Here is a 24,468-nt window from a genome sequence, read left to right as displayed (position 1 = left end):
CCAGATTTAAGCTTAGCATTACCAATGAATAGCCCAGCGTAAATGTGTGAATTGCCAATTAATATCCAGAGTGAAGCTGTGCAGTACCAATGAATACCCAGACTGAAGCTGTGAATTACCAATGAACAGCCCAGAGTGAAGATTTGCATTGCCAATGAATAGCCCAGAGTGAATCTGTGAATTACCAATGAATAGCCCAGAGTGAAGCTTTGCATTGCCAATGACTAGCCCAGCGTGAATCTGTGAATTACCAATGAATATCGTGAAGCTGTGCATTACCAATGAATTGGCCAGAGTGGGGCTGTGCATTCAAAATTAATAGCTCAGAGTTAAGCTGTGCATTACCAATGAATAGCCCAGAGTGAAGCTGCGAATTTCCAATGAATAGCCCAGAGTTAAGCTATGAATTTCCAACGAGTATCCCAGAGTGAAGCTGTGCATGAACAATGAATAGCCCAGAGTGAGGCTGTGCATTACCAATGAATAGCCCAGAGTGAATCTGTGAATTACCAATGCATATCCAGAGTGAAGTTGTGCATTACCAATGAATAGCCCAGAGTGAAGTTGTGCATTACCAATGAATATCCAGGTGAAGTTGTGCATTACCAATGAATAGCCCAGAGTGAATCTGTGAATTACCAATGCATATCCAGAATGAAGGTGTGCATTACCAATGAATACCCAGAGTGAAGCTGTGCATTACCAATTAGTAGCCCAGCGTGAACTTGTGCAGTACCAATGAATAGCCCAGAGTGAATCTGTGAATTACCAATGCATATCCAGAATGAAGGTGTGCATTACCAATGAATAGCCCAGAGTGAAGTTGTGCATTACCAATGAATAGCCCAGAGTGAAGTTGTGCATTACCAATGAATAGCCAGGTGAAGTTGTGCATTACCAATGAATAGCCCAGAGTGAATCTGTGAATTACCAATGCATACCCAGAATGAAGCTGTGCATTACCAATGAATAGCCCAGAGTGAATCTGTGAATTACCAATGCATACCCAGAATGAAGCTGTGCATTACCAACGAATAGCCCAGAGTGAAGCTGTGCATTACCAATGAATAGCCCAGAGTGAAGTTGTGCATTACCAATGAATAGTCCAGAGTGAAGGTGTGCATTACCAATAAATAGCCCATTGAAGTTGTGCATTACAAATGAATAGCCCAGAGTGAAGTTGTGCATTACCAATGAGTAGCCCAGAGTGAACCTGTGCATTACCAATGAATAGCCCAGAGTGAAGCTGTGCATTACCAATTAATAGCCCAGAGTGAAGCTATGCATTGCCAATGAGTAGCCGAGTGAAGCTGCGCATTACCAATGAATACCCCAGAATGAGGCTTTGCATTACCAATGAATAGCCCAGAGTGAAGCTTTGCATTGCCAATGACTAGCCCAGATTGAAGCTTTGCATTACCAATGAATAGCCCAGAGTGAATCTTTGAATTACCAATGAATATCCAGAGTGAAGCTGTGCATTACCAATGACTACCCAGAGTGAAGCTGTGAATTACCAATAAACAGCCCAGAGTGAAGCTTTGCATTGCCAAGGACTAGCCCAGATTGAAGCTTTGAATTACCAGTAAATAGCCCAGTGTGAATTTGTGAATTACCAATGAATACAGTGAAGCTGTGCATTACCAATGAATAGCCCAGAGTGAATCTGTGAATTACCAATGAATACCCCAAAGTGAAGCTGTGCATTACCAATGAATAGGCCAGAGTGGGGCTGCGCATTACCAATGAATAGTCCAGAGTGAAGCTGTGCATTACCAATGAATACCCCAGAGTGAAGCTGTGCATTACCAATGAATAGCCCACAGTGAAGCTGTGCATTACCAATGAATAGCCCAGAGTGAGGCTATGCATTACAAATGAATAGCCCAGAGTTAAGCTGTGCATTACCGATGAATAGCCCAGAGTGAAGCTGTGCATTACCAATGAATAGCCCCGAGTGAAGCTGTGCATTGCCAATGAATACCCAAGAGGGAAGCTGTGCATTACCAATGAATAGCCCAGAGTGAATCTTTGAATTACCAATGCATAGCCCAGGGTGAAGCTGTGCATTACCAATGAATAGCCCAGGGTGAAGCTGTGCATTACCAATGAATAGCCCAGGGTGAAGCTGTGCATTACCAATGAATAGCCCAGAATGAAGCTGTGCATTACCAATTTATAGCCCAGAGTGAATCTGTGAATTACCAATGCATACCCAGAGTGAAGCTGTGCATTACCAATAAATAACCCAGAGTGAAGCTGTGCAATACCAATGAGTTGCCCAGAGTGAATCTGTGCATTACCAATGTATAGCCCAGAGTGAAGCTGTGCATTATCAATGAATAGCCCAGAGTGCAGCTTTGCAGTGCCAATGACTAGCCCAGAGTGAAGCTGTGCATTACCAATGAACAGCCCAGAGTGAAGCTTTGCATTGCCAATGAACAGCCCAGAATGAAGCTCTGCATTACCAATGAATACCCAGAGTGAAGCTGTGCATTACCAATGAATAGCCCAGAGAGAAGCTGTGCATTACCAATGAACAGCCCAGAGTGAAGCTTTGCATTGCCAATGAATAGCCCAGAATGAAGCTGTGCATTACCAATGAATACCCAGAGTGAAGCTGTGCATTACCAATTAATAGCTCAGAGTGAAGCTGTGCATTATCAAAGAATAGCCCAGAGGGAAGCTTTGCATTGCCAATGACAAGCCCAGATTGAAGCGTTGCATTACCAATGAATAGCCCAGAGTGAAGCTGTGCATTACCAATGAATACCCCAGAATGAGGCTTTGCATTACCAATGAATAGCCCAGAGTGAAGCTTTGCATTGCCAATGACTAGCCCAGATTGAAGCTTTGAATTACCAATTAATAGCCCAGCGTGAATCTGTGAATTACCAATGAATACCCAGAGTGAAGCTGTGCATTACCAATGAATACCCCAGAATGAGGCTTTGCATTACCAATGAATAGCCCAGATTGAAGCTTTGAATTACCAATTAATAGCCCAGCGTGAATCTGTGAATTACCAATGAATACCCAGAGTGAAGCTGTGCATTACCAATGAATACCCCAGAATGAGGCTTTGCATTACCAATGAATAGCCCAGAGTGAAGCTTTGCATTGCCAATGACTAGCCCAGATTGAAGCTTTGAATTACCAATTAATAGCTCAGTGTGAATCTGTGAATTACCAATGAATGCCCAGAGTGAAGCTGTGCATTACCAATGAATACCCCAGAATGAGGCTTTGCATTACCAATGAATACCCAGAGAGAAGCTTTGCATTGCCAATGAATAGCCCAGAGTGAAGGTGTGCATTGCCAATGAATAGCCCAGAGTGAAGGTGTGCATTACCAATGAATACCCCAGAATGAGGCTTTGCATTACCAATGAATAGCCCAGATTGAAGCTTTGCATTACCAATGAATACCCAGAGTGAAGCTGTGAATTACCAATGAATAACCCAGAGTGAAGCTTTGCATTGCCAATGACTATCCCAGATTGAAGCTTTGAATTACCAATGAATAGCCCAGCGTGAATCTGTGAATTACAAATGAATACCCAGAGTGAAGCTGTGCATTACCAATGAATAGGCCAGAGTGGGGCTGTGCATTACCAATGAATAGCTCAGAGTTAAGCTGTGCATTACCAATGAATAGCCCAGAGTGAAGCTGTGCATTTCCAATGAGTAGCCCAGAGTGAAACTGTGCATTACGGATGAATACCCAAGAATGAGGCTTTGAATTACCAATGAACAGCCCAGAGTCAATCTGTGAATTACCAATGACTACCCAGAATGAAGCTGTGCATTACCAATGAATAGCCCAGAGTGAGGCTGTGTATTACCAATGAATAGCCCAGAGTGAGGCTGTGCATTACCAATGAATAGCCCACAGTGAAGCTGTGCATTACCAATGAATAGCCCAGAGTGAGGCTGTGCATTACCAATGAATAGCCCAGAGTGAATCTGTGAATTACCAATGAATAGCCCAGAGTGAATCTGTGAATTACCAATGCATACCCAGAAAGAAGCTGTGCATTACCAACGAATAGCCCGGAGTGAAGCTGTGCATTACCAATGAATATCCCAGAGTGAAGTTGTGCATTACCAATGAATAGCGTAGAGTGAAGTTGTGCATTACCATTGAATAGCCCAGTGAAGTTGTGCATTACCAATGAATAGCCCAGAGTGAAGCTGTGCATTACCAATGAATAGCCCAGAGTGAAGCTGTGCATTGCCAATGAGTAGCCCAGAGTGAAGCTGTGCATTACCAATGAATAGCCCAGAGTCAAGTTGTGCATGACCAATGAATAGCCCAGAACATTACCAATGAATAGCCCAAAGTGAAGTTGTGTATTACCAATGAATAGCCCAAAGAAGTTGTGCATTACCAATGAATAGCCCAGAGTGAAGTTGTGCATTACAAATGAGTAGCCCAGAGTGAAGCTGTGCATTACCAATGAATAGCCCAGAGTGAAGCTGTGCATTGCCAATGAGTAGCCCAGGATGAAGCTGTGCATTACCAATGAATACCCCAGAATGAGGCTTTGCATTACCAATTAATAGCCCAGATTGAAGCTTAGCATTACCAATGAATAGCCCAGAGTGAATGTGTGAATTGCCAATTAATATCCAGAGTGAAGCTGTGCAGTACCAATGAATACCCAGACTGAAGCTGTGAATTACCAATGAACAGCCCAGAGTGAAGATTTGCATTGCCAATGAATAGCCCAGAGTGAATCTGTGAATTACCAATGAATAGCCCAGAGTGAAGTTTTGCATTGCCAATGACTAGCCCAGCGTGAATCTGTGAATTACCAATGAATATCGTGAAGCTGTGCATTACCAATGAATTGGCCAGAGTGGGGCTGTGCATTCAAAATTAATAGCTCAGAGTTAAGCTGTGCATTACCAATGAATAGCCCAGAGTGAAGCTGCGAATTTCCAATGAATAGCCCAGAGTTAAGCTATGAATTTCCAACGAGTATCCCAGAGTGAAGCTGTGCATGAACAATGAATAGCCCAGAGTGAGGCTGTGCATTACCAATGAATAGCCCAGAGTGAATCTGTGAATTACCAATGCATATCCAGAGTGAAGTTGTGCATTACCAATGAATAGCCCAGAGTGAAGTTGTGCATTACCAATGAATATCCAGGTGAAGTTGTGCATTACCAATGAATAGCCCAGAGTGAATCTGTGAATTACCAATGAATAGCCCAGAGTTAAGCTGTGCATTACCAATGAATAGCCCAGAGTGAATCTGTGAATTACCAATGCATATCCAGAATGAAGGTGTGCATTACCAATGAATACCCAGAGTGAAGCTGTGCATTACCAATTAGTAGCCCAGCGTGAACTTGTGCAGTACCAATGAATAGCCCAGAGTGAATCTGTGAATTACCAATGCATATCCAGAATGAAGGTGTGCATTACCAATGAATAGCCCAGAGTGAAGTTGTGCATTACCAATGAATAGCTCAGAGTGAAGTTGTGCATTACCAATGAATAGCCAGGTGAAGTTTTGCATTACCAATGAATAGCCCAGAGTGAATCTGTGAATTACCAATGCATACCCAGAATGAAGCTGTGCATTACCAATGAATAGCCCAGAGTGAATCTGTGAATTACCAATGCATACCCAGAATGAAGCTGTGCATTACCAACGAATAGCCCAGAGTGAAGCTGTGCATTACCAATGAATAGCCCAGAGTGAAGTTGTGCATTACCAATGAATAGTCCAGAGTGAAGGTGTGCATTACCAATAAATAGCCCATTGAAGTTGTGCATTACAAATGAATAGCCCAGAGTGAAGTTGTGCATTACCAATGAGTAGCCCAGAGTGAACCTGTGCATTACCAATGAATAGCCCAGAGTGAAGCTGTGCATTACCAATTAATAGCCCAGAGTGAAGCTATGCATTGCCAATGAGTAGCCGAGTGAAGCTGCGCATTACCAATGAATACCCCAGAATGAGGCTTTGCATTACCAATGAATAGCCCAGAGTGAAGCTTTGCATTGCCAATGACTAGCCCTGATTGAAGCTTTGCATTACCAATGAATAGCCCAGAGTGAATCTTTGAATTACCAATGAATATCCAGAGTGAAGCTGTGCATTACCAATGACTACCCAGAGTGAAGCTGTGAATTACCAATAAACAGCCCAGAGTGAAGCTTTGCATTGCCAAGGACTAGCCCAGATTGAAGCTTTGAATTACCAGTAAATAGCCCAGTGTGAATTTGTGAATTACCAATGAATACAGTGAAGCTGTGCATTACCAATGAATAGCCCAGAGTGAATCTGTGAATTACCAATGAATACCCCAGAGTGAAGCTGTGCATTACCAATGAATAGGCCAGAGTGGGGCTGCGCATTACCAATGAATAGTCCAGAGTGAAGCTGTGCATTACCAATGAATACCCCAGAGTGAAGCTGTGCATTACCAATGAATAGCCCACAGTGAAGCTGTGCATTACCAATGAATAGCCCAGAGTGAGGCTATGCATTACCAATGAATAGCCCAGAGTTAAGCTGTGCATTACCGATGAATAGCCCAGAGTGAAGCTGTGCATTACCAATGAATAGCCCCGAGTGAAGCTGTGCATTGCCAATGAATACCCAAGAGGGAAGCTGTGCATTACCAATGAATAGCCCAGAGTGAATCTTTGAATTACCAATGCATAGCCCAGGGTGAAGCTGTGCATTACCAATGAATAGCCCAGGGTGAAGCTGTGCATTACCAATGAATAGCCCAGGGTGAAGCTGTGCATTACCAATGAATAGCCCAGAATGAAGCTGTGCATTACCAATTTATAGCCCAGAGTGAATCTGTGAATTACCAATGCATACCCAGAGTGAAGCTGTGCATTACCAATAAATAACCCAGAGTGAAGCTGTGCAATACCAATGAGTTGCCCAGAGTGAATCTGTGCATTACCAATGTATAGCCCAGAGTGAAGCTGTGCATTATCAATGAATAGCCCAGAGTGCAGCTTTGCAGTGCCAATGACTAGCCCAGAGTGAAGCTGTGCATTACCAATGAACAGCCCAGAGTGAAGCTTTGCATTGCCAATGAACAGCCCAGAATGAAGCTCTGCATTACCAATGAATACCCAGAGTGAAGCTGTGCATTACCAATGAATAGCCCAGAGAGAAGCTGTGCATTACCAATGAACAGCCCAGAGTGAAGCTTTGCATTGCCAATGAATAGCCCAGAATGAAGCTGTGCATTACCAATGAATACCCAGAGTGAAGCTGTGCATTACCAATTAATAGCTCAGAGTGAAGCTGTGCATTATCAAAGAATAGCCCAGAGGGAAGCTTTGCATTGCCAATGACAAGCCCAGATTGAAGCGTTGCATTACCAATGAATAGCCCAGAGTGAAGCTGTGCATTACCAATGAATAGCCCAGAGTGAAGCTGTGCATTACCAATGAACAGCCCAGAATGAAGCTTTGCATTGCCAATGAATAGCCCAGAATGAAGCTGTGCATTACCAATGAATACCCAGAGTGAAGCTGTGCATTACCAATGAACAGCCCAGAGTAAAGCTTTGCATTGCCAATGAATAGCCCAGGATGAAGCTGTGCATTACCAATGAATACCAGAGTGAAGCTGTGCATTACCAATGAACAGCCCAGAGTGAAGCTTTGCATTGCCAATGAATAGCCCAGAGTGAAGCTGTGCATTACCAATGAACAGCCCAGATTGAAGTTGTGCCGTACCAATGAATAGCCCAGAGTGAAGCTCTACAGCTTTGCAGGAAGGAAGGCATTTGGGCAGGGGGTGGTTGATAAGTTGTAAGGTGCTCTGAGGGGTGGAAGGCTTTTGGGTGGCAGGTGGTTGATAAGTTGAAGGGTGCTATGTGGGGTGGAAAACCTTTGGGTGGCAGGTGGTTGATGATTTGAAGTGTGCTCTGTAGGGTGGAAAGGCTTTGGGTGGCGGGTGGTTGATGATTTGAAGGACGCTCTACAGGGAGGAAGGCCTTTGGATGGCGGGAGGCTCATGAGTCAAAGGGTTCTCTGCAGGGTGGAAGGCCATTGAGTGGCAGGTGGTTTATGAGTTGAAAGGTGCTCTTCAGGGTGGAAAGCCTTTGGGTGGCAGGTGGTTGATTAGTGGAAGGGTGCTCTGTGGGGTGGAAGGGCCCGCAGCATACCCCCAAGATGACAGATGTCACCCACTGAAGCAGTCCCATAGACCCTAACTGATATGATATGATATAGTTTATTTATATAGCACCTATACACAATGTGTTTCAAAGCGCTTCAAGGCAAGGGAGGGAACAAGGGAAAAAACAATGACATTCTTACAGGCCATGAACAGTAAGGGTGTTTGTGACATTTCTGGACTCCTCCAATTCTTGGGCACAGGGGATTTCTATAGAGCCAACCTCTGGTTTTTCATTCCTGTTCAGGTGGCAGGTGGTTGATGAGTTGAAGGGTGCTCTGCAGGATGGAAGGCCTTTAGGTTGCAGGTGGATAATGAGCTGAAGGGCGCTCTACAGGATGGAAGGCCTTTGGGTTACAGGTGGTTAATGAGCTGAAGGGTGCTCTTTAGGGTGGAAGGCCTTTTGGTGGCGGGTGGTTGATTAGTTGAAAGGTGCTCTTCAGGGTGGAAGGCCTGGGTGGCCGGTGGTTGATGAGTTGAAGGGCACTATACAGGGTGAGAGATCTTTGGGTGGCAGGTGGTTGATGAGTTGAGGGGCGCTCTGCGGGGTGGAAGGCCTTTGGGTGGCAGGTGTTTGATGAGTTGAAGGGCGCTCTAAAGGGTGGAAGGCCTTTGGGTGGCAGGTGGTTGATGACCTGAAGGGCGCTCTACAGGATGCAAGGCCTTTGGGTGGCAGTTGGTTAATGAGCTGAAGGGCGCTCTACAGGATGCAAGGCCTTTGGGTGGCAGTTGGTTAATGAGCTGAAGGGCGCTCTACAGGATGGAAGGCCTTTGGGTTGCAGGTGGTTGATGAGCTGAAGGGTGCTCTACAGGATGCAAGGCCTTTGGGTGGCAGGTGGTTAATGAGCTGAAGGGCGCTCTACAGGATGGAAGGCCTTTGGGTTGCAGGTGGTTGATGAGCTGAAGGGTGCTCTACAGGGTGGAAGGCCTTTGGGTTGCAGGTGGCTGATGAGCTGAATGGTGCTATGTTAGGGAGATTTCTCACACAAGTGCTTAATTCCCTCTACCTTAGAGCCCTTCAGCTCTTTTGCTTTGAACTTTTCATTTTCAATGTGTTTTACTTTTGTGTTCTTTGGTTATGGAGTGTTAAAACAACTCCAATAGATCACCTTTTTCTGTGTGCCACACAGCACCTTCAGTGCAGTGGCACAGGGGTGTCTTTCAGACCCCCCAAGGTTCAAATACCTTCCCTGGGACTGACTACTGTCTCCCAGAGCATGTAAAGTTAAATTGACTTTACTAGTCTCTTTACATTTACTGACCCAGCACACACTATCTTCCTATAGAGTGCTGGAGGGGTGACAGGTGGTTGAAGAGTTGAAGGGTGCTCTACAGGGAGGAATGCCTTTGGGTGGCAGGTGGTTGATGAGCTGAAGGGAACTCCACAGGGTGGAAGGCCTTTGGGTGGCAGGTGGTTGATAAGTTGAAAGGTGGCTTCCCAGACTGTTGATATCATCATGTGGGACTCTCTTGTACTGCACATAACAAGGTGAGATGTCCGGCCATACCATACATCCCCAGGCCATAAGCAGCAGCAGCAGAGAGTCACCCATAGGCCATGTGCAGCCTGTGCTCTTGGGATTGGAAGTTGGGGTAGGTGCTGAGCCACTAGAGATAGGAAGATGTTCCTTATCTGTTCGGTCCTTCAGCAGTGAGCCTTTACCCATTGGTCCCTTGCCCATGAGGTCTGAATGGCAAATGCCCACTATGAGGTTGGGTCTGGCGGGTGATGGGGATGGCGGATAATCCATTGATGTCGCTTTGTGGTGACGTCTGAGATCAAATAAGGGGCATTTTCGGGGGTCTTTAAGAGGTGCCCTTCTGTGGGAGGTTGGGTTTGCAAATCTACAGACCACCCTCTTCTTCTCCTTGCCCTGCTGTCTGACACTCTTCTTCCCTTCGCCCTGCACTCTGACCCTGTTCTTCTCCTTGCCCTGCTCTCTGACACTCTTCTTCCCTTCGCCCTGCACTCTGACCCTCTTCTTCTCCTTGCCCTGCTCTCTGACACTCTTCTTTCCATTGCCCTGCACCCTGATCCTCTTCTTATCCTTGCCCTGCTCTCTGACACTCTTCTTCCCTTCACCCTGCACTCTGACCCTCTTCTTCTCCTTACCCTGCTCTCTGATACTCTTCTTTCCATTGCCCTGTACCCTGACCCTCTTCTTCTCCTTGGCCTGCTCTCTGGCACTCTTCTTCCCATTGCCCTGCACCCTGATCCTCTTCTTATCCTTGGCCTGCTCTCTGACACTCTTCTTCCCTTTGCCCTGCACCCTGACCCTCTTCTTCTCCTTGCCCTGCTCTCTGGCACTCTTCTTTCTATTGCCCTGGACCCTGATCCTCTTCTTATCCTTGCGCTGCTCTCTGACACTCTTCTTCTCTTTGCCCTGCATCCTGACTGTCTTCTTCTCCTTGCCCTGCCTTCTCCTTGCCTGCTCTCTGCCACTCTTCTTCCCTTCGCCCTGCACTCTAACCCTCTTCTCCTTGCCCTGCTCTCTGGCACTCTTCTTCCCTTCGCCCTGCACTCTAACCCTCCTCTTCTCCTTGCCCTGCTCTGTGACACTCTTCTTCCCTTCGCCCTGCACTCTGACCCTCTTCTTCTCCTTGCCCTGCTCTCTGACACTCTTCTTCCCGTTGCCCTGCACTCTGACCCTCTTCTTCTCCTTGTCCTGCTCTCTGGCACTCTTCTTCCCTTTGCCCTGCACCCTGACCCTCTTCTTCTCCTTGGCCTGCTCTCTGACACTCTTCTTCCCTTTGCCCTTGACCCTGACCCTCTTCTTCTTGCACTGCTCTCTGACACTCTTCTTCCCTTCGCCCTGCACTCTGACCCTCTTCTTCTCCTTGCCCTGCTCTCTGACACTCTTCTTCCCGTTGCCCTGTACTCTGACCCTCTTCTTCTCCTTGCCCTGCTCTCTGGTGCTCTTCTTTCCTTCGCCCTGCACTCTGACCCTCTTCTTCACATTGCCCTGCTCTCTGACACTCTTCTTCCCTTGGCCCTGCACTCTGACCCTCTTCTTCTCCTTGCCTGCTCTCTGGCACTCTTCTTCCCTTCGCTCTGCACTCTGACCCTCTTTTTCTCCTTGCCTTGCTCTCTGACACTCTTCTTCCCTTTGCCCTGCACCCTGACCCTCTTCTTCTCCTTGGCCTGCTCTCTGGCACTCTTCTTCCCATTGCCCTGCACCCTGATCCTCTTCTTATCCTTGGCCTGCTCTCTGACACTCTTCTTCCCTTTGCCCTGGACCCTGACCCTCTTCTTCTCCTTGCCCTGCTCTCTGGCACTCTTCTTTCTATTGCCCTGGACCCTGATCCTCTTCTTATCCTTGCCTTGCTCTCTGACACTCTTCTTCCCTTTGCCCTGCATCCTGACTGTCTTCTTCTCCTTGCCCTGCCTTCTCCTTGCCTGCTCTCTGCCACTCTTCTTCCCTTCGCCCTGCACTCTAACCCTCTTCTCCTTGCCCTGCTCTCTGGCACTCTTCTTCCCTTCGCCCTGCACTCTAACCCTCTTCTTCTCCTTGCCCTGCTCTCTGACACTCTTCTTCCCGTTGCCCTGCACTCTGACCCTCTTCTTCTCCTTGCCCTGCTCTCTGACACTCTTCTTCTCCTTACCCTGCTCTCTGACACTCTTCTTCCCGTTGCCCTGCACTCTGACCCTCTTCTTCTCCTTGCCCTGCTCTGTGGCACTCTTCTTCCCTTCGCCCTGCACTCTAACCCTCTTCTTCTCCTTGCCCTGCTCTCTGACACTCTTCTTCCCGTTGCCCTGCACTCTGACCCTCTTCTTCTCCTTGCCCTGCTCTGTGGCACTCTTCTTCCCTTCGCCCTGCACTCTGACCCTCTTCTTCTCCTTGCCCTGCTCTCTGACACTCTTCTTCCCGTTGCCCTGCACTCTGACCCTCTTCTTCTCCTTGTCCTGCTCTCTGGCACTCTTCTTCCCTTTGCCCTGCACCCTGACTCTCTTCTTCTCCTTGTCCTGCTCTCTGGCACTCTTCTTCCCTTTGCCCTGCACCCTGACCCTCTTCTTCTCCTTGGCCTGCTCTCTGACACTCTTCTTCCATTTGCCATGCACCCTGACCCTCTTCTTCGTCTTGCCCTGCTCTCTGACACTCTTCTTCCCTTTGCCCTGCACCCTGACCCTCTTCTTCTCCTTGCCCTGCACTCTTACCCACTTCTTCTCCTTGGCCTGCTCTCTGTCACTCTTCTTCCCTTTGCCCTGCACCCTGACCCTCTTCTTCTCCTTGGCCTGCTCTCTGGCACTCTTCTTCCCATTGCCCTGCACTCTGACCCTCTTCTTCTCCTTGCCCTGCTCTCTGGCACTCTTCTTTCTATTGCCCTGGACCCTGATCCTCTTCTTATCCTTGCCCTGCTCTCTGACACTCTTCTCCCCTTTGCCCTGCATCCTGACTGTCTTCTTCTCCTTGCCCTGCTCTCTGGCACTCTTCTTCCCTTCGCTCTGCACTCTGACCCTCTTTTTCTCCTCGCCCTGCTCTCTGACACTCTTCTTCCCTTTGCCCTGCACTCTGACCCTCTTCTTCTCCTTGCCCTGCTCTCTGGCACTCTTCTTCCCTTCGCTCTGCACTCTGACCCTCTTTTTCTCCTCGCCCTGCTTTCTGACACTCTTCTTTCCTTCGCCCTGCACCCTGACCCTCTTCTTCTCCTTGCCCTGCTCTCCGACACTCTTCTTCCCTTGGCCCTGCACTCTGACCCTCTTTTACTCCTTGCCTTGCTCTCTGACACTCTTCTTCCTGTTGCCCTGCACTCTGACCCTCTTCTTCTCCTCGCCCTGCTCTCCGACACTCTTCTTCCCATTGCCCTGCACTCTGACCCTCTTCTTCTCCTTGCCCCGCTCTCTGGCACTCTTCTTTCTATTGCCCTGGACCCTGATCCTCTTCTTATCCTTGCCCTGCTCTCTGACACTCTTCTTCCCTTTGCCCAGCATCCTGACTGTCTTCTTCTCCTTGCCCTGCCTTCTCCTTGCCTGCTCTCTGGCACTCTTCTTCCCTTCGCTCTGCACTCTGACCCTCTTTTTCTCCTTGCCCTGCTCTCTGACACTCTTCTTCCCTTTGCCCTGCACTCTGACCCTCTTCTTCTCCTTGCCCTGCTCTCTGGCACTCTTCTTCCCTTCGCTCTGCACTCTGACCCTCTTTTTCTCCTCGCCCTGCTTTCTGACACTCTTCTTTCCTTCGCCCTGCACCCTGACCCTCTTCTTCTCCTTGCCCTGCTCTCCGACACTCTTCTTCCCTTGGCCCTGCACTCTGGCACTCTTCTTTCTATTGCCCTGGACCCTGACCCTCTTCTTCTCCTTGCCCCGCTCTCTGGCACTCTTCTTTCTATTGCCCTGGACCCTGATCCTCTTCTTATCCTTGCCCTGCTCTCTGACACTCTTCTTCCCTTTGCCCAGCATCCTGACTGTCTTCTTCTCCTTGCCCTGCCTTCTCCTTGCCTGCTCTCTGGCACTCTTCTTCCCTTCGCTCTGCACTCTGACCCTCTTTTTCTCCTTGCCCTGCTCTCTGACACTCTTCTTCCCTTTGCCCTGCACTCTGACCCTCTTCTTCTCCTTGCCCTGCTCTCTGGCACTCTTCTTCCCTTCGCTCTGCACTCTGACCCTCTTTTTCTCCTCGCCCTGCTTTCTGACACTCTTCTTTCCTTCGCCCTGCACCCTGACCCTCTTCTTCTCCTTGCCCTGCTCTCCGACATTCTTCTTCCCTTGGCCCTGCACTCTGGCACTCTTCTTTCTATTGCCCTGGACCCTGATCCTCTTCTTATCCTTGCCCTGCTCTCTGACACTCTTCTTCCCTTTGCCCTGCATCCTGACTGTCTTCTTCTCCTTGCCCTGCCTTCTCCTTGCCTGCTCTCTGGCACTCTTCTTCCCTGCACTCTGCACTCTGACCCTCTTTTTCTCCTTGCCCTGCTCTCTCACACTCTTCTTCCCTTTGCCCTGCACTCTGACCCTCTTCTTCTCCTTGCCCTGCTCTCCGAAACTCTTCTTCCCATTGCCCTGCACTCTGACCCTCTTCTTCTCCTTGCCCTGCTCTCTGGCACTCTTCTTTCTATTGCCCTGGACCCTGATCCTCTTCTTATCCTTGCCCTGCTCTCTGACACTCGTCTTCCCTTTGCCCTGCATCCTGACTGTCTTCTTCTCCTTGCCCTGCCTTCTCCTTGCCTGCTCTCTGGCACTCTTCTTCCCTTCGCTCTGCACTCTGACCCTCTTTTTCTCCTCGCCCTGCTTTCTGACGCTCTTCTTTCCTTCGCCCTGCACCCTGACCCTCTTCTTCTCCTTGCCCTGCTCTCCGACACTCTTTTTCCCTTGGCCCTGCACTCTGACCCTCTTTTTCTCCTTGCCTTGCTCTCTGACACTCTTCTTCCCGTTGCCCTGTACTCTGACCCTCTTCTTCTCCTTGCCCTGCTCTCTGGTGCTCTTCTTTCCTTCGCCCTGCACTCTGACCCTCTTCTTCGTCTTGCCCTGCTCTCTGGCACTCTTCTTCCCTGTGCCCGCCCTCTGGCCCTCCTCGTTCCTGTGCTTTGCAGTATGACCCTCCTGTCCCTTGTGCGGTGCACTCTGACCCTCCTCCTCGTCCATGTGCTCTACACTCTGACCCGCTCTTCCCTGTGCTGTGCTCTTTTGCCTTCTCACCCCGATCGCTTCAACTGTTGCACGAGGCTCTGCCCAGTGATGTACACGTTTCAATTTCCCAGTGGGGTGGAACCCCGCACAGAGATCCCATATCCAGGTTGCCACCTTACTAATTTTCCCGAAACTAAAAAGTGATGAAAGAAAGGGTTTGAGTTAATAATAAGCACTGGCATTGTTCTGGGCAGCATTCAGTACCATTATTTCTTTGCCCATATGCTCTGTGACCAGTGACCACCAGTGCAAGAAGCACGGCCCAGCCTGGCAGTCGTGCCCTCTGAACAGGAATACACGCATGCGCCTTGTTGAGCAGAAAGTAAGGTGCCAACACCGGGGCTTCCGCCCGGTCGGCTGTGGGGGGGCGGGGGGTGGGGTCAGGCTTTGCTGTAGCCCTCATAAGCAGCGGCGTTGCTCTGGGAAGCCTGCCATGCCATCCCGCGTCTTGCCCATGCCTTCAATGGGTGCTGCGGCACCACCTTCATGGCCACAAGGCCCAAGCATGGCTGGGGCTGCACAGGGGCCATGGACTAGAGGGCCATGGACTAGAGGTTCGGGTGGAGGGCTCCCATTGGCGGAAGGATCAGGATGTATTTGCATATGGCCGGGCATCTTCGGGAAGTGCAAAGATGCGCTGAACCCATGCTATGAATGCCTAACAGAGCAACGCCAGTGGTTATGAGTAATTCCATACCTTGCATCCAACCCTTTTTGGTTTTACGTCTCGCTCCTTTCCACAGTTGCCTTTTTCCTGCACCAGTCCTCGTTGTTTTCACCCATTCTTTACTGTTAAACCCACAGCATAGATCATTAGAATATAATGTGTGAAGAACCCCAATGGGTTGATGTCCCTGCTGCAGAGGGCTGTGTGAAGAGCCCAAGTCTGTATCTGGGATGAGCTGGCAAAGCGCCATCCTTATGAAACTGATAAAGATGGGTAACCATGCGATGGCTCATGCCCTCTTGATTGGGGAGGGTAGTGGGGTACCCAGAGTGCCAGCAGGCTGGTGCCCGAGGAAAGTCCTACCAAGTCCTTGGGAGAAGCAGCTGGCGACCTATAACCTGGGCAGTGAGAGAGAGAGGGCAATAATTAAAGCAATGGGTAGCAGAGGGTCAGCCTCAGATCTAGGCAAACTCCCACGTGCATGGGGTACCCACCACAGCGCCACAGGAAGACTCCCAACCCAGTCACTGCCCCTGCCACAGGCAAGACTCCTCGCCCAGTCAGTGCCCACGCCACAGGCAAGGCTCCTCGCCCAGTCAGTGCCCATGCCACAGGCAAGGCTCCTCGCCCAGTCAGTGCCCACGCCACAGACAAGGCTCCTCGCCCAGTCAGTGCCCATGCCACAGGCAAGGCTCCTCGCACAGTCAGTGCCCATGCCACAGGCAAGGCTCCTCGCCCAGTCAGTGCCCACGCCACAGGCAAGGCTCCTCGCCCAGTCAGTGCCCACGCCACAGGCAAGGCTCCTCGCCCACAGGCAAGGCTCCTCGCCCAGTCAGTGCCCACGCCACAGGCAAGGCTCCTCGCCCAGTCAGTGCCCATGCCACCGGCAAGGCTCCTCGCCCAGTCAGTGCCCATGCCACCGGCAAGGCTCCTCGCCCAGTCAGTGCCCATGCCACAGGCAAGGCTCCCTACCCAGTCAGTGCCCATGTCAAAGGCAAGGCTCCTCGCCCAGTCAGTGCCCATGCCACCAGCAAGGCTCCTCGCCCAGTCAGTGCCCATTCCACAGGCAAGGCTCCTCGCCCAGTCAGTGCCCACGCCACAGGCAAGGCTCCTCGCCCAGTCAGTGCCCATGTCAAAGGCAAGGCTCCTCGCCCAGTCAGTGCCCACGCCACAGGCAAGGCTCCTCGCCCAGTCAGTGCCCATGCCACAGGCAAGGCTCCTCGCCCAGTCAGTGCCCACGTCAAAGGCAAGGCTCCTCGCCCAGTCAGTGCCCATGTCAAAGGCAAGGCTCCTCGCCCAGTCAGTGCCCACGCCACAGGCAAGGCTCCTCGCCCAGTCAGTGCCCATGCCACAGGCAAGGCTCCTCGCCCAGTCAGTGCCCACGTCAAAGGCAAGGCTCCTCGCCCAGTCAGTGACCACGCCACAGGCAAGGCTCCTCGCCCAGTCAGTGCCCATGCCACCGGCAAGGCTCCTCGCCCAGTCAGTGCCCATGCCACAGGCAAGGCTCCTCACCCAGTCAGTGCCCACGCCACAGGCAAGGCTCCTCACCCAGTCAGTGCCCATGCCACAGGCAAGACTCATCACCAATTCAGTGCCCACGCCACAGGCAAGGCTCCTCACCCAGTCAGTGCCCATGCCACCGGCAAGGCTCCTCACCCAGTCAGTGCCCACGCCAATGGCAAGGCTCCTCACCCAGTCAGTGCCCACGCCACAGGCAAGGCTCCTCACCCAGTCAGTGCCCATGCCACAGGCAAGACTCATCACCAATTCAGTGCCCACGCCACAGGCAAGACTCCTCACCCAGTCAGTGCCCATGCCACCGGCAAGGCTCCTCACCCAGTCAGTGCCCATGCCACCGGCAAGGCTCCTCGCCCAGTCAGTGCCCACGCCACCGGCAAGGCTCCTCACCCAGTCAGTGCCCATGCCACAGGCAAGGCTCCTCGCCCAGTCAGTGCCCATGCCACAGGCAAGGCTCCCTACCCAGTCAGTGCCCATGCCACCGGCAAGGCTCCTCGCCCAGTCAGTGCCCATGCCACCGGCAAGGCTCCTCGCCCAGTCAGTGCCCACGCCACAGGCAAGGCACCTCGCCCAGTCAGTGCCCATGCCACAGGCAAGGCTCCTCGCCCAGTCAGTGCCCACGTCAAAGGCAAGGCTCCTCGCCCAGTCAGTGCCCATGCCACAGGCAAGGCTCCTCGCCCAGTCAGTGCCCATGTCAAAGGCAAGGCTCCTCGCCCAGTCAGTGCCCACGCCACAGGCAAGGCTCCTCGCCAATTCAATGCCCATGCCACAGGCAAGACTCCCTACCCATTCAATGCCCATGCGCCAGGCAAGACTCCCTACCCAGTAAATGCCCATGCCACAGGCAAGACTCCCTACCCATTCAATGCCCAGGTAAGGCTCCTCGCCCAGTCAGTGCCCACGCCACAGGCAAGGCTCCTCACACAGTCAGTGCCCATGCCACAGGCAAGGCTCCTCGCCCAGTCAGTGCCCACGCCACAGGCAAGGCTCCTCGCCCAGTCAGTGCCCATGTCACAGGCAAGACTCCCTACCAAAGGCAAGACTCCCTACCCATTCAATGCCCATGTCACAGGCAAGGCTCCCTACCCATTCAATGCCCATGCCACAGGCAAGACTCATCACCAAGTCAATGCCCATGCCACCGGCAAGGCTCCTCACCCAGTCAATGCCCATGCCACCGGCAAGACTCATCACCAAGTCAATGCCTGTGCCACAGGCAAGACTCCCTACCCATTCAATGCCCAGGTAAGGCTCCTCGCCCAGTCAGTGCCCACGCCACAGGCAAGGCTCCTCGCACAGTCAGTGCCCATGCCACAGGCAAGGCTCCTCGCCCAGTCAGTGCCCACGCCACAGGCAAGGCTCCTCGCCCAGTCAGTGCCCACGCCACAGGCAAGACTCCTCACCCAGTCAGTGCCCACGCCACAGGCAAGGCTCCTCGCACAGTCAGTGTCCACGCCACAGGCAAGGCTCCTCGCCCAGTCAGTGCCCACGCCACAGGCAAGACTCCTCACCCAGTCAGTGCCCACGCCACAGGCAAGGCTCCTCGCACAGTCAGTGCCCATGCCACAGGCAAGGCTCCTCGCCCACAGGCAAGGCTCCTCGCCCAGTCAGTGCCCATGCCACAGGCAAGGCTCCTCGCCCAGTCAGTGCCCATGCCACAGGCAAGACATAGTTTATTTCACTTTTCTTTTTTTTAGTCAACCGTGGCTCACAGGTGGCAGCACCATGCAGAATGGGTGAGCTAACGGACTCCTCCTGCGGGTGCGCTGTAAAGTGGTCCATAGCATTTTTGATCTCTGTGGAGCACCCCGTTACAGCCTGTATGCTATGATATGATAGTTTATTTATATAGCGCCTATACACAATGTGTTTCAAAGCGCTTCAAGGCAAGGGAGGGAACAAGGGAAAATACAATGACATTCTTACAGGCCGTGAACAGTAAGAATGTGAAATTAACTATCGCACTCAGCCTGGTGACATTTCAGATGGTGCAAGAGCTAAGACATAGATAAGGAAGGGAGGGGGAGAGTGGGAAGGAAATGGAAACAGACAGGCGACTACCGTACTAGGCCTGACGACATTTCTGGTAGAGCCGGAAAAAAACAAAAGGTGAGGGAAAGGGGTGCAGAAAGGGAGGAGAGGAACAAAACAAGCGACTATCGTACTAGGCTTGACGACATTTCAGATAGTGCTGGAGGGTGGGGGAGGAAAAAAAACAAGTAAGGGGAGCGGGTAGGAGACAGACGAGGTTGCTATCATACTAGGTCCGGGGACAATTCTGATAGAGTAAGTGCATAGAAGAGAGTAAGGGGAGGAGGGGAGGAGATAGGAAAAGGGAGGTCCAAACAGGAATTGCCCTTTTCTTCGTCAGCCCTTCGGTTCGGACGCCTGGGCGAGACGCCTTTGATCTAAGACTTAAGAGCAGGAAGGAAGAGGAAGGGCTAAGAAGTTGGGCGGGGCTTAGGCCAGGTGACCTAGATCCACTTGCACCTGCTCCCCATCTGTAAAGGAAAAGAGGCTGGAGGGCTCCTCAAGTAGGGAAAAAGAGCGGGAACCAAGAAGGCACCAGGTGGGCGGGGCTTAGGCCAGGTGACCTAGATCCACTTGCACCTGCTCCCCAGCTGCAAAGGCTGCAAAGAAAAGGAGTCTGGAGGGCTGTTTGAGTAGGGAAAAAGAGCAGAAACCAGGAAGGCACCAGGTGGGAGGGGCTTAGGCCAAAAGAGCAGCAACCAGGAAGGCACCAGGTGAGCGAGGCTAAGGCCAAAAGAGTGGCAAGCAGGAAGGCACCAGGTGGGAGGGGCTTAGGCCAAAAGAGCAGCAACCTGGAAGGCACCAGGTGGCCGGGCTTAGGCCAGGTGACCTAGATCCACTTGCACCTGCTCGCCATCTGCAAAGGAAAAGAGTCTGGAGGGCTCCTTAAGTAGGGAAACAGCGGCAAGCAGGAAGGCACCAGGTGGGCGGGGCTTGATTCACAGAACGTTTTCCAATGGGGTTGTGCCATTATAGAAACGCTTCTGTGAATCCGCGATGGGCGTGGGGGCGGGGTGCTTATCTTGGGGTGCTCTGGGTGAATAGGAAGTCTGCATGGCTTTCACAATCGGCCGTAAAGGGCTCTCTGGCCCAGCACACAGCCCAGCACCCAGCCCTTCCCGAATATCTCCTTGGTAGGCTGGGGGCCTAACCTCCAGAAAGGGGTGCATATTTACAGGTGTTTACAAAGGGCATATCCACACCTCCAGCACCCTCCCTGTAAGGCTGCACATGTTTAGCAAGTTCAGCCTCTCAATACCCAACTATAAACTCCGGACTGCAAGTACCAGAATGCAATGTGACGGGAGCCTAATCGCTAGGATTGGCTGAGCGCCTCACGCTCGAGCCGTCGTGCATCTCTCTCTTCTTGGATAATGTACACATCTGTGATGATATCGCCTGTGTGTGTCATTGTCTGGCACTCGATACATGGAGAAAACATTACACCTAGGTCACAGAAGGCAACTGGCGGGTCTAAATTAAAGGGAAGGGAATTACTTGGCAATTGAGTGCTGTTTTAAATAATTGCACAAGCTTGTAAGCAGACAGCGTGCTGCAGGGTGGGGGGTGGGGAATGCCCCTTCCGTGTAGTGGCCCTGCCCCCCACACCCCCTCTATCACGCATGCTGCGGGACTCGATTCGTGTCTGCCCACAGGAAGTAAGGAACAGGAGGGCATTGCTGGTTCTGATGTGCCAGGGGGCAGGGGGGCGAGGTGCCAGGCGGCCCTCCGAGTGGGTGTCCCTTGGAGGCTGTGTGCCCACTCACCGTTCTCTGCGGGCTGGCCATTCATGCCCTCCGGGTCGCTGTGCCCTGTGGCCGGAGTTGCGGAACCCTTCTTCCCATCCCGTGCCTTGGTCCTGAAGCAGAGTTTGAAGACGGCGACCACGAAGAGCGTGAGGACGCCCAGGGCCACAGCGGCGATGGTGACCGGCACTAGCACGAGGGAGAAGTGGGCCGGGGCCGGCGCGGATGCAGCCAGGGTCACATTGAAGGCAGAGGCGGTGGCCAGGCTGCTCCCCGGCCAGGGCCCGGTGCCTGGTGTTGCTTGGCGGGTGATGGCTCTTGGAGACGCCCCCTCGGCATCACCAGGTGATGGCGTTGACCCATTATTGGGTGAGGCTTGGCCGCTGCTCACAGTGGGCGCTTCGTGGTCATCGCAGGTGAAGCCCCCGGCTGCAGTGCTGTGGCAAGCTCGCTCTCCACACGGCGCTCCTCTGCATGTGTCCACATGGATGCAGTCGCCCGTGCTTCCTAGCTCGTAGCCGGTGGGGCAGGGGCAGATGGGGTGCACCCCGCTGGTGGACACCCAGCGATGGGTACCTCCCTGCTGCTGCTGGCAGGTCACGGTCACGTTGCGCTCAGCGCTGTGGCACAGGGCGGTGGCTTCGGTGCCAGGAGGGCTGAATGTTGTTGACGAGTTGAGCGCCTGGTGCAGGCCGTGGCGGAGGGCCACAGTGGCACGGGCCACTGCGGTGGACGAGCAGGCGCCCTGGTGCTCGTGTTTGCAGATGTAAGGGTACTGCTTGCTGCAGGAGTACTCCTTCCAATGCCAGCCCCCCTCTGCCAGGCTGGGGGACCTCTGCAGCGCCACGCAGTAGGTGGAGGTGCAGGTGGGTTTGGGGTCAGAAGCCCACAGGTCCACGTCGGAGGCCTCGCTCCCATTACTCCATCGGAACCCCCTCAGAGGTCTGTCCTTCACAACGCAGTGCGAAGAGGGCTTGCGCAGCCCGATCCAGAACTTTCCAAGCCCTGTGGCCCCCCTGTCCAGGAGCCCGAGGACGCTCTGCCGCTCGGCTTCGTCCTTCATGGAGGTCAGCCCCCCCTGGGGCCCGCAGGCCTCTTCGGCCTTGCTGTAGCTTGTATCTGCAGGATGTAGGGTGTAGCAGAGGCCTCGCTCCGAGCAGAGGGTGTGCGCTGGGGCCTGGCCCAGGGCGGCCCTAGTGCTGATCAGCCAGGAGGCGGCCTGGAGCTGCAGGCACAGAAGCCCCCAGCTCCCCATTGTGCGGACCGAGCACTGCCCTCTGGCAGGGGTCTGCTGTGGAGGCCCCACCATATCCTCGGGATTTCCTGAAGGCGCTGCCCAGCCCTGGAGGAAATGACGCCGCCCTGATGGCGCGCCTGGCTGGCGGGGCTTCCTCGCTTCTAAGTGCTCAGTGGAGTGAGTGCAGCACTCAGGGCCGGCCCTTCGTCTGGAGGGACCCTGGGCAGTAACACCCCCTCCTTCATTTGCATACATAGGGACACATCAGTGACATTACAGAACATTTTGGGGGTAATTCATGGAATAAATGTGCACCAAAATTTGTGGCGCAAGCTGGCCCAAGCGTGCGAATCGCACGCATGTGATTCATGGAAGGCCCTGCGCGTGTTTTTTCCGGTATGTGCGCCAAATCTGCGCTTACCTTACACATCACTGCTACTTTCCAAACGCGTGCGCGACAGGAATGGGGAAATCGCACAACTTTTTTCGCACACACACCTAAAAAGGGGGCGGAACACGGGGAATGGGGAACAACGCGTGAAAATGTAGGTGTAACGTGGGAAGTACCGCTGGGAAACACACGCAACGCCCACACGCTAGTGAACAACACGTATTCATGGAATCAAATAGGGAAAACCCGCGCTCGTCAAAACACACGCACACGCACAGTTACGTCCACCACACGAAAGCAGGCAGAAGCGCCCCAGCGCAGCATAAAAGGGCGCCCAAACAACAAACAAGCATATACAACTACGATGAATGTCCCATTCCTCGCAACAGTGATCGTGGGACACCGCAGGAGGAGGAGAATAGCCAGGCCCCGCATTTTTTTCCCCAGGACCAGCCTTTTTGGGATGCCTGATGACCAGGTCTATGGCAGGTATAGGTTTCCACCTCATATCATCCTAGACCTGGTCAGGGAGTGGGAAGATGACCTCACATCACCCACCCTGTGCTCCCAAGCATTGAGCCCCTTGGAAAAGGTGCTCAATGTCCTGCATTTTGTGGCCACTGGATCATTTCAGCGGACTACTGCCATAGTTGGGGCATCTCACAGCCCATGCAGCCACGCTGCCTACACCAGGTGTTGGCAATCATCACTGCACGCCCCTCAGTCCGCAGGCACATATACATGCCCAGAACACCCGCAGAAAGGCAGGCCATGGTCCAGGACTTTTACGGGGTGGCACACTTCCCCAAAGTGCTCAGTGCCATAGATTGCACCCATGTGGCCCTACGTCCACCTAGGGCATCTGAGCACATCTATAGAAACCGCAAGCACTGGCATTCCATCAACGTGCAGGTGGTATGCGATGCCAAGGGAATCATCACCTCTGTCCATGCAAACTACCCTGGCTTCACGCATGACAGTTTCATATTCAGAATGTCCGCCCTGAGCTGGGCCCTGGAAGCTGGGAAGCATGGTGACACATGGCTCCTAGGTGAGTACACATGCCTGTGCACATGCATGCAAGTCACACACAGACAAATACACAAACCCAACTAATCACAACCATTATCACCTCCGCAGGGGACAGTGCCTACCCTCTGAGCAACCACATGATGACGCCAATCCGGAACCCCACCACACCACCCCAGGTAAGATACAACACAGCCCATATTGCAACCAGGGCCATAGTGGAGCGCACATTCGGAGTCCTCAAGTCACGCTTCGGCTCTCTTGACAGCTCTGGTGGACAGCTACTTTATGCACCCCCAGTAGTGTGCAGGATCATAGTGGCAGCATGTGTCCTGCACAACGTTGCAACACAGCATGGCGTACTAGTGGACATGGTGGTGCCCCCACATCCCCAACCACACGCACGGCTGCTGCGCATGGGAGGGGAAAGGGCATGTGGCGAGGCAGCCCGTACCCAGCGTGTGGCCACATTTTTCACCTGAACTCCAACCCCTGCGGAGTGCACAGAGGCCTTTGCACATACCAGATCACAATCGACGATGAGAAGGGACAGTTAACTGTCACAACCTTACCACCCTGAGAATGTGTCCACGTAAGTGCCACATTGTGTGTATCCCTAGCTACATAAACACAACCAATCCCATGTGACCAAAGGGAACACATGCAAGGTGCATATCCCCCTCCTGCAAAACAGGGCATGAAAGTACTGGTATGCCACACAAACCCTCCCAACCCCCATGACCCCCGCCTAACACACCATACCATGATATGCAACGGCAAAACATCCAACCATATGCACAACACATGACACAATAGTCATGAAGTGCCAACGTGAGAAATGTAAATAGGCACCAGACAATCACACCTGACATGGAATCACTGACCAAAACCTCACACCCTGAAAATGGTGGCACAAATGCATGCCACCAGTGGTGCAAGCAGCAAAAGTCAGAATACCTGTTGGCATGCACATTGGACAATCGAAAATTGCCATATCAAACACCGCTCACTGGACAGCACAGTGAGTGTGCATTGCATTGGGGAAACCCCTTGAGCATCATTTAAAAAA

General features: G+C 52.3%; 1 protein-coding gene across 1 annotated transcript in view; it reads right to left on the bottom strand.

Moving 5' to 3' along the window:
* Positions 1-22,125, bottom strand: part of CLEC14A (C-type lectin domain containing 14A) — a 52,854-nt gene extending 30,729 nt beyond the window's left edge. Inside the window, exon 1 of the mRNA XM_069638408.1 lies at positions 20,764-22,125. Within this exon, the coding sequence (XP_069494509.1) occupies positions 20,764-22,051 (1,288 nt within the window). The 5' untranslated portion in view covers positions 22,052-22,125. The remainder of the gene's footprint in view (positions 1-20,763) is intronic.
* Between the last annotated feature and the right edge of the window lie 2,343 nt (positions 22,126-24,468).

The sequence above is a fragment of the Ambystoma mexicanum genome, chromosome 14, assembly GCF_040938575.1.
Source record: "Ambystoma mexicanum isolate Mex_15411 chromosome 14, UKY_AmexF1_1, whole genome shotgun sequence".
NCBI lineage: Eukaryota > Metazoa > Chordata > Amphibia > Caudata > Ambystomatidae > Ambystoma > Ambystoma mexicanum.
The sequence above is the reverse complement of the archived record's forward strand: the minus strand, read 5'-3'. Positions and strand labels throughout refer to the sequence as shown.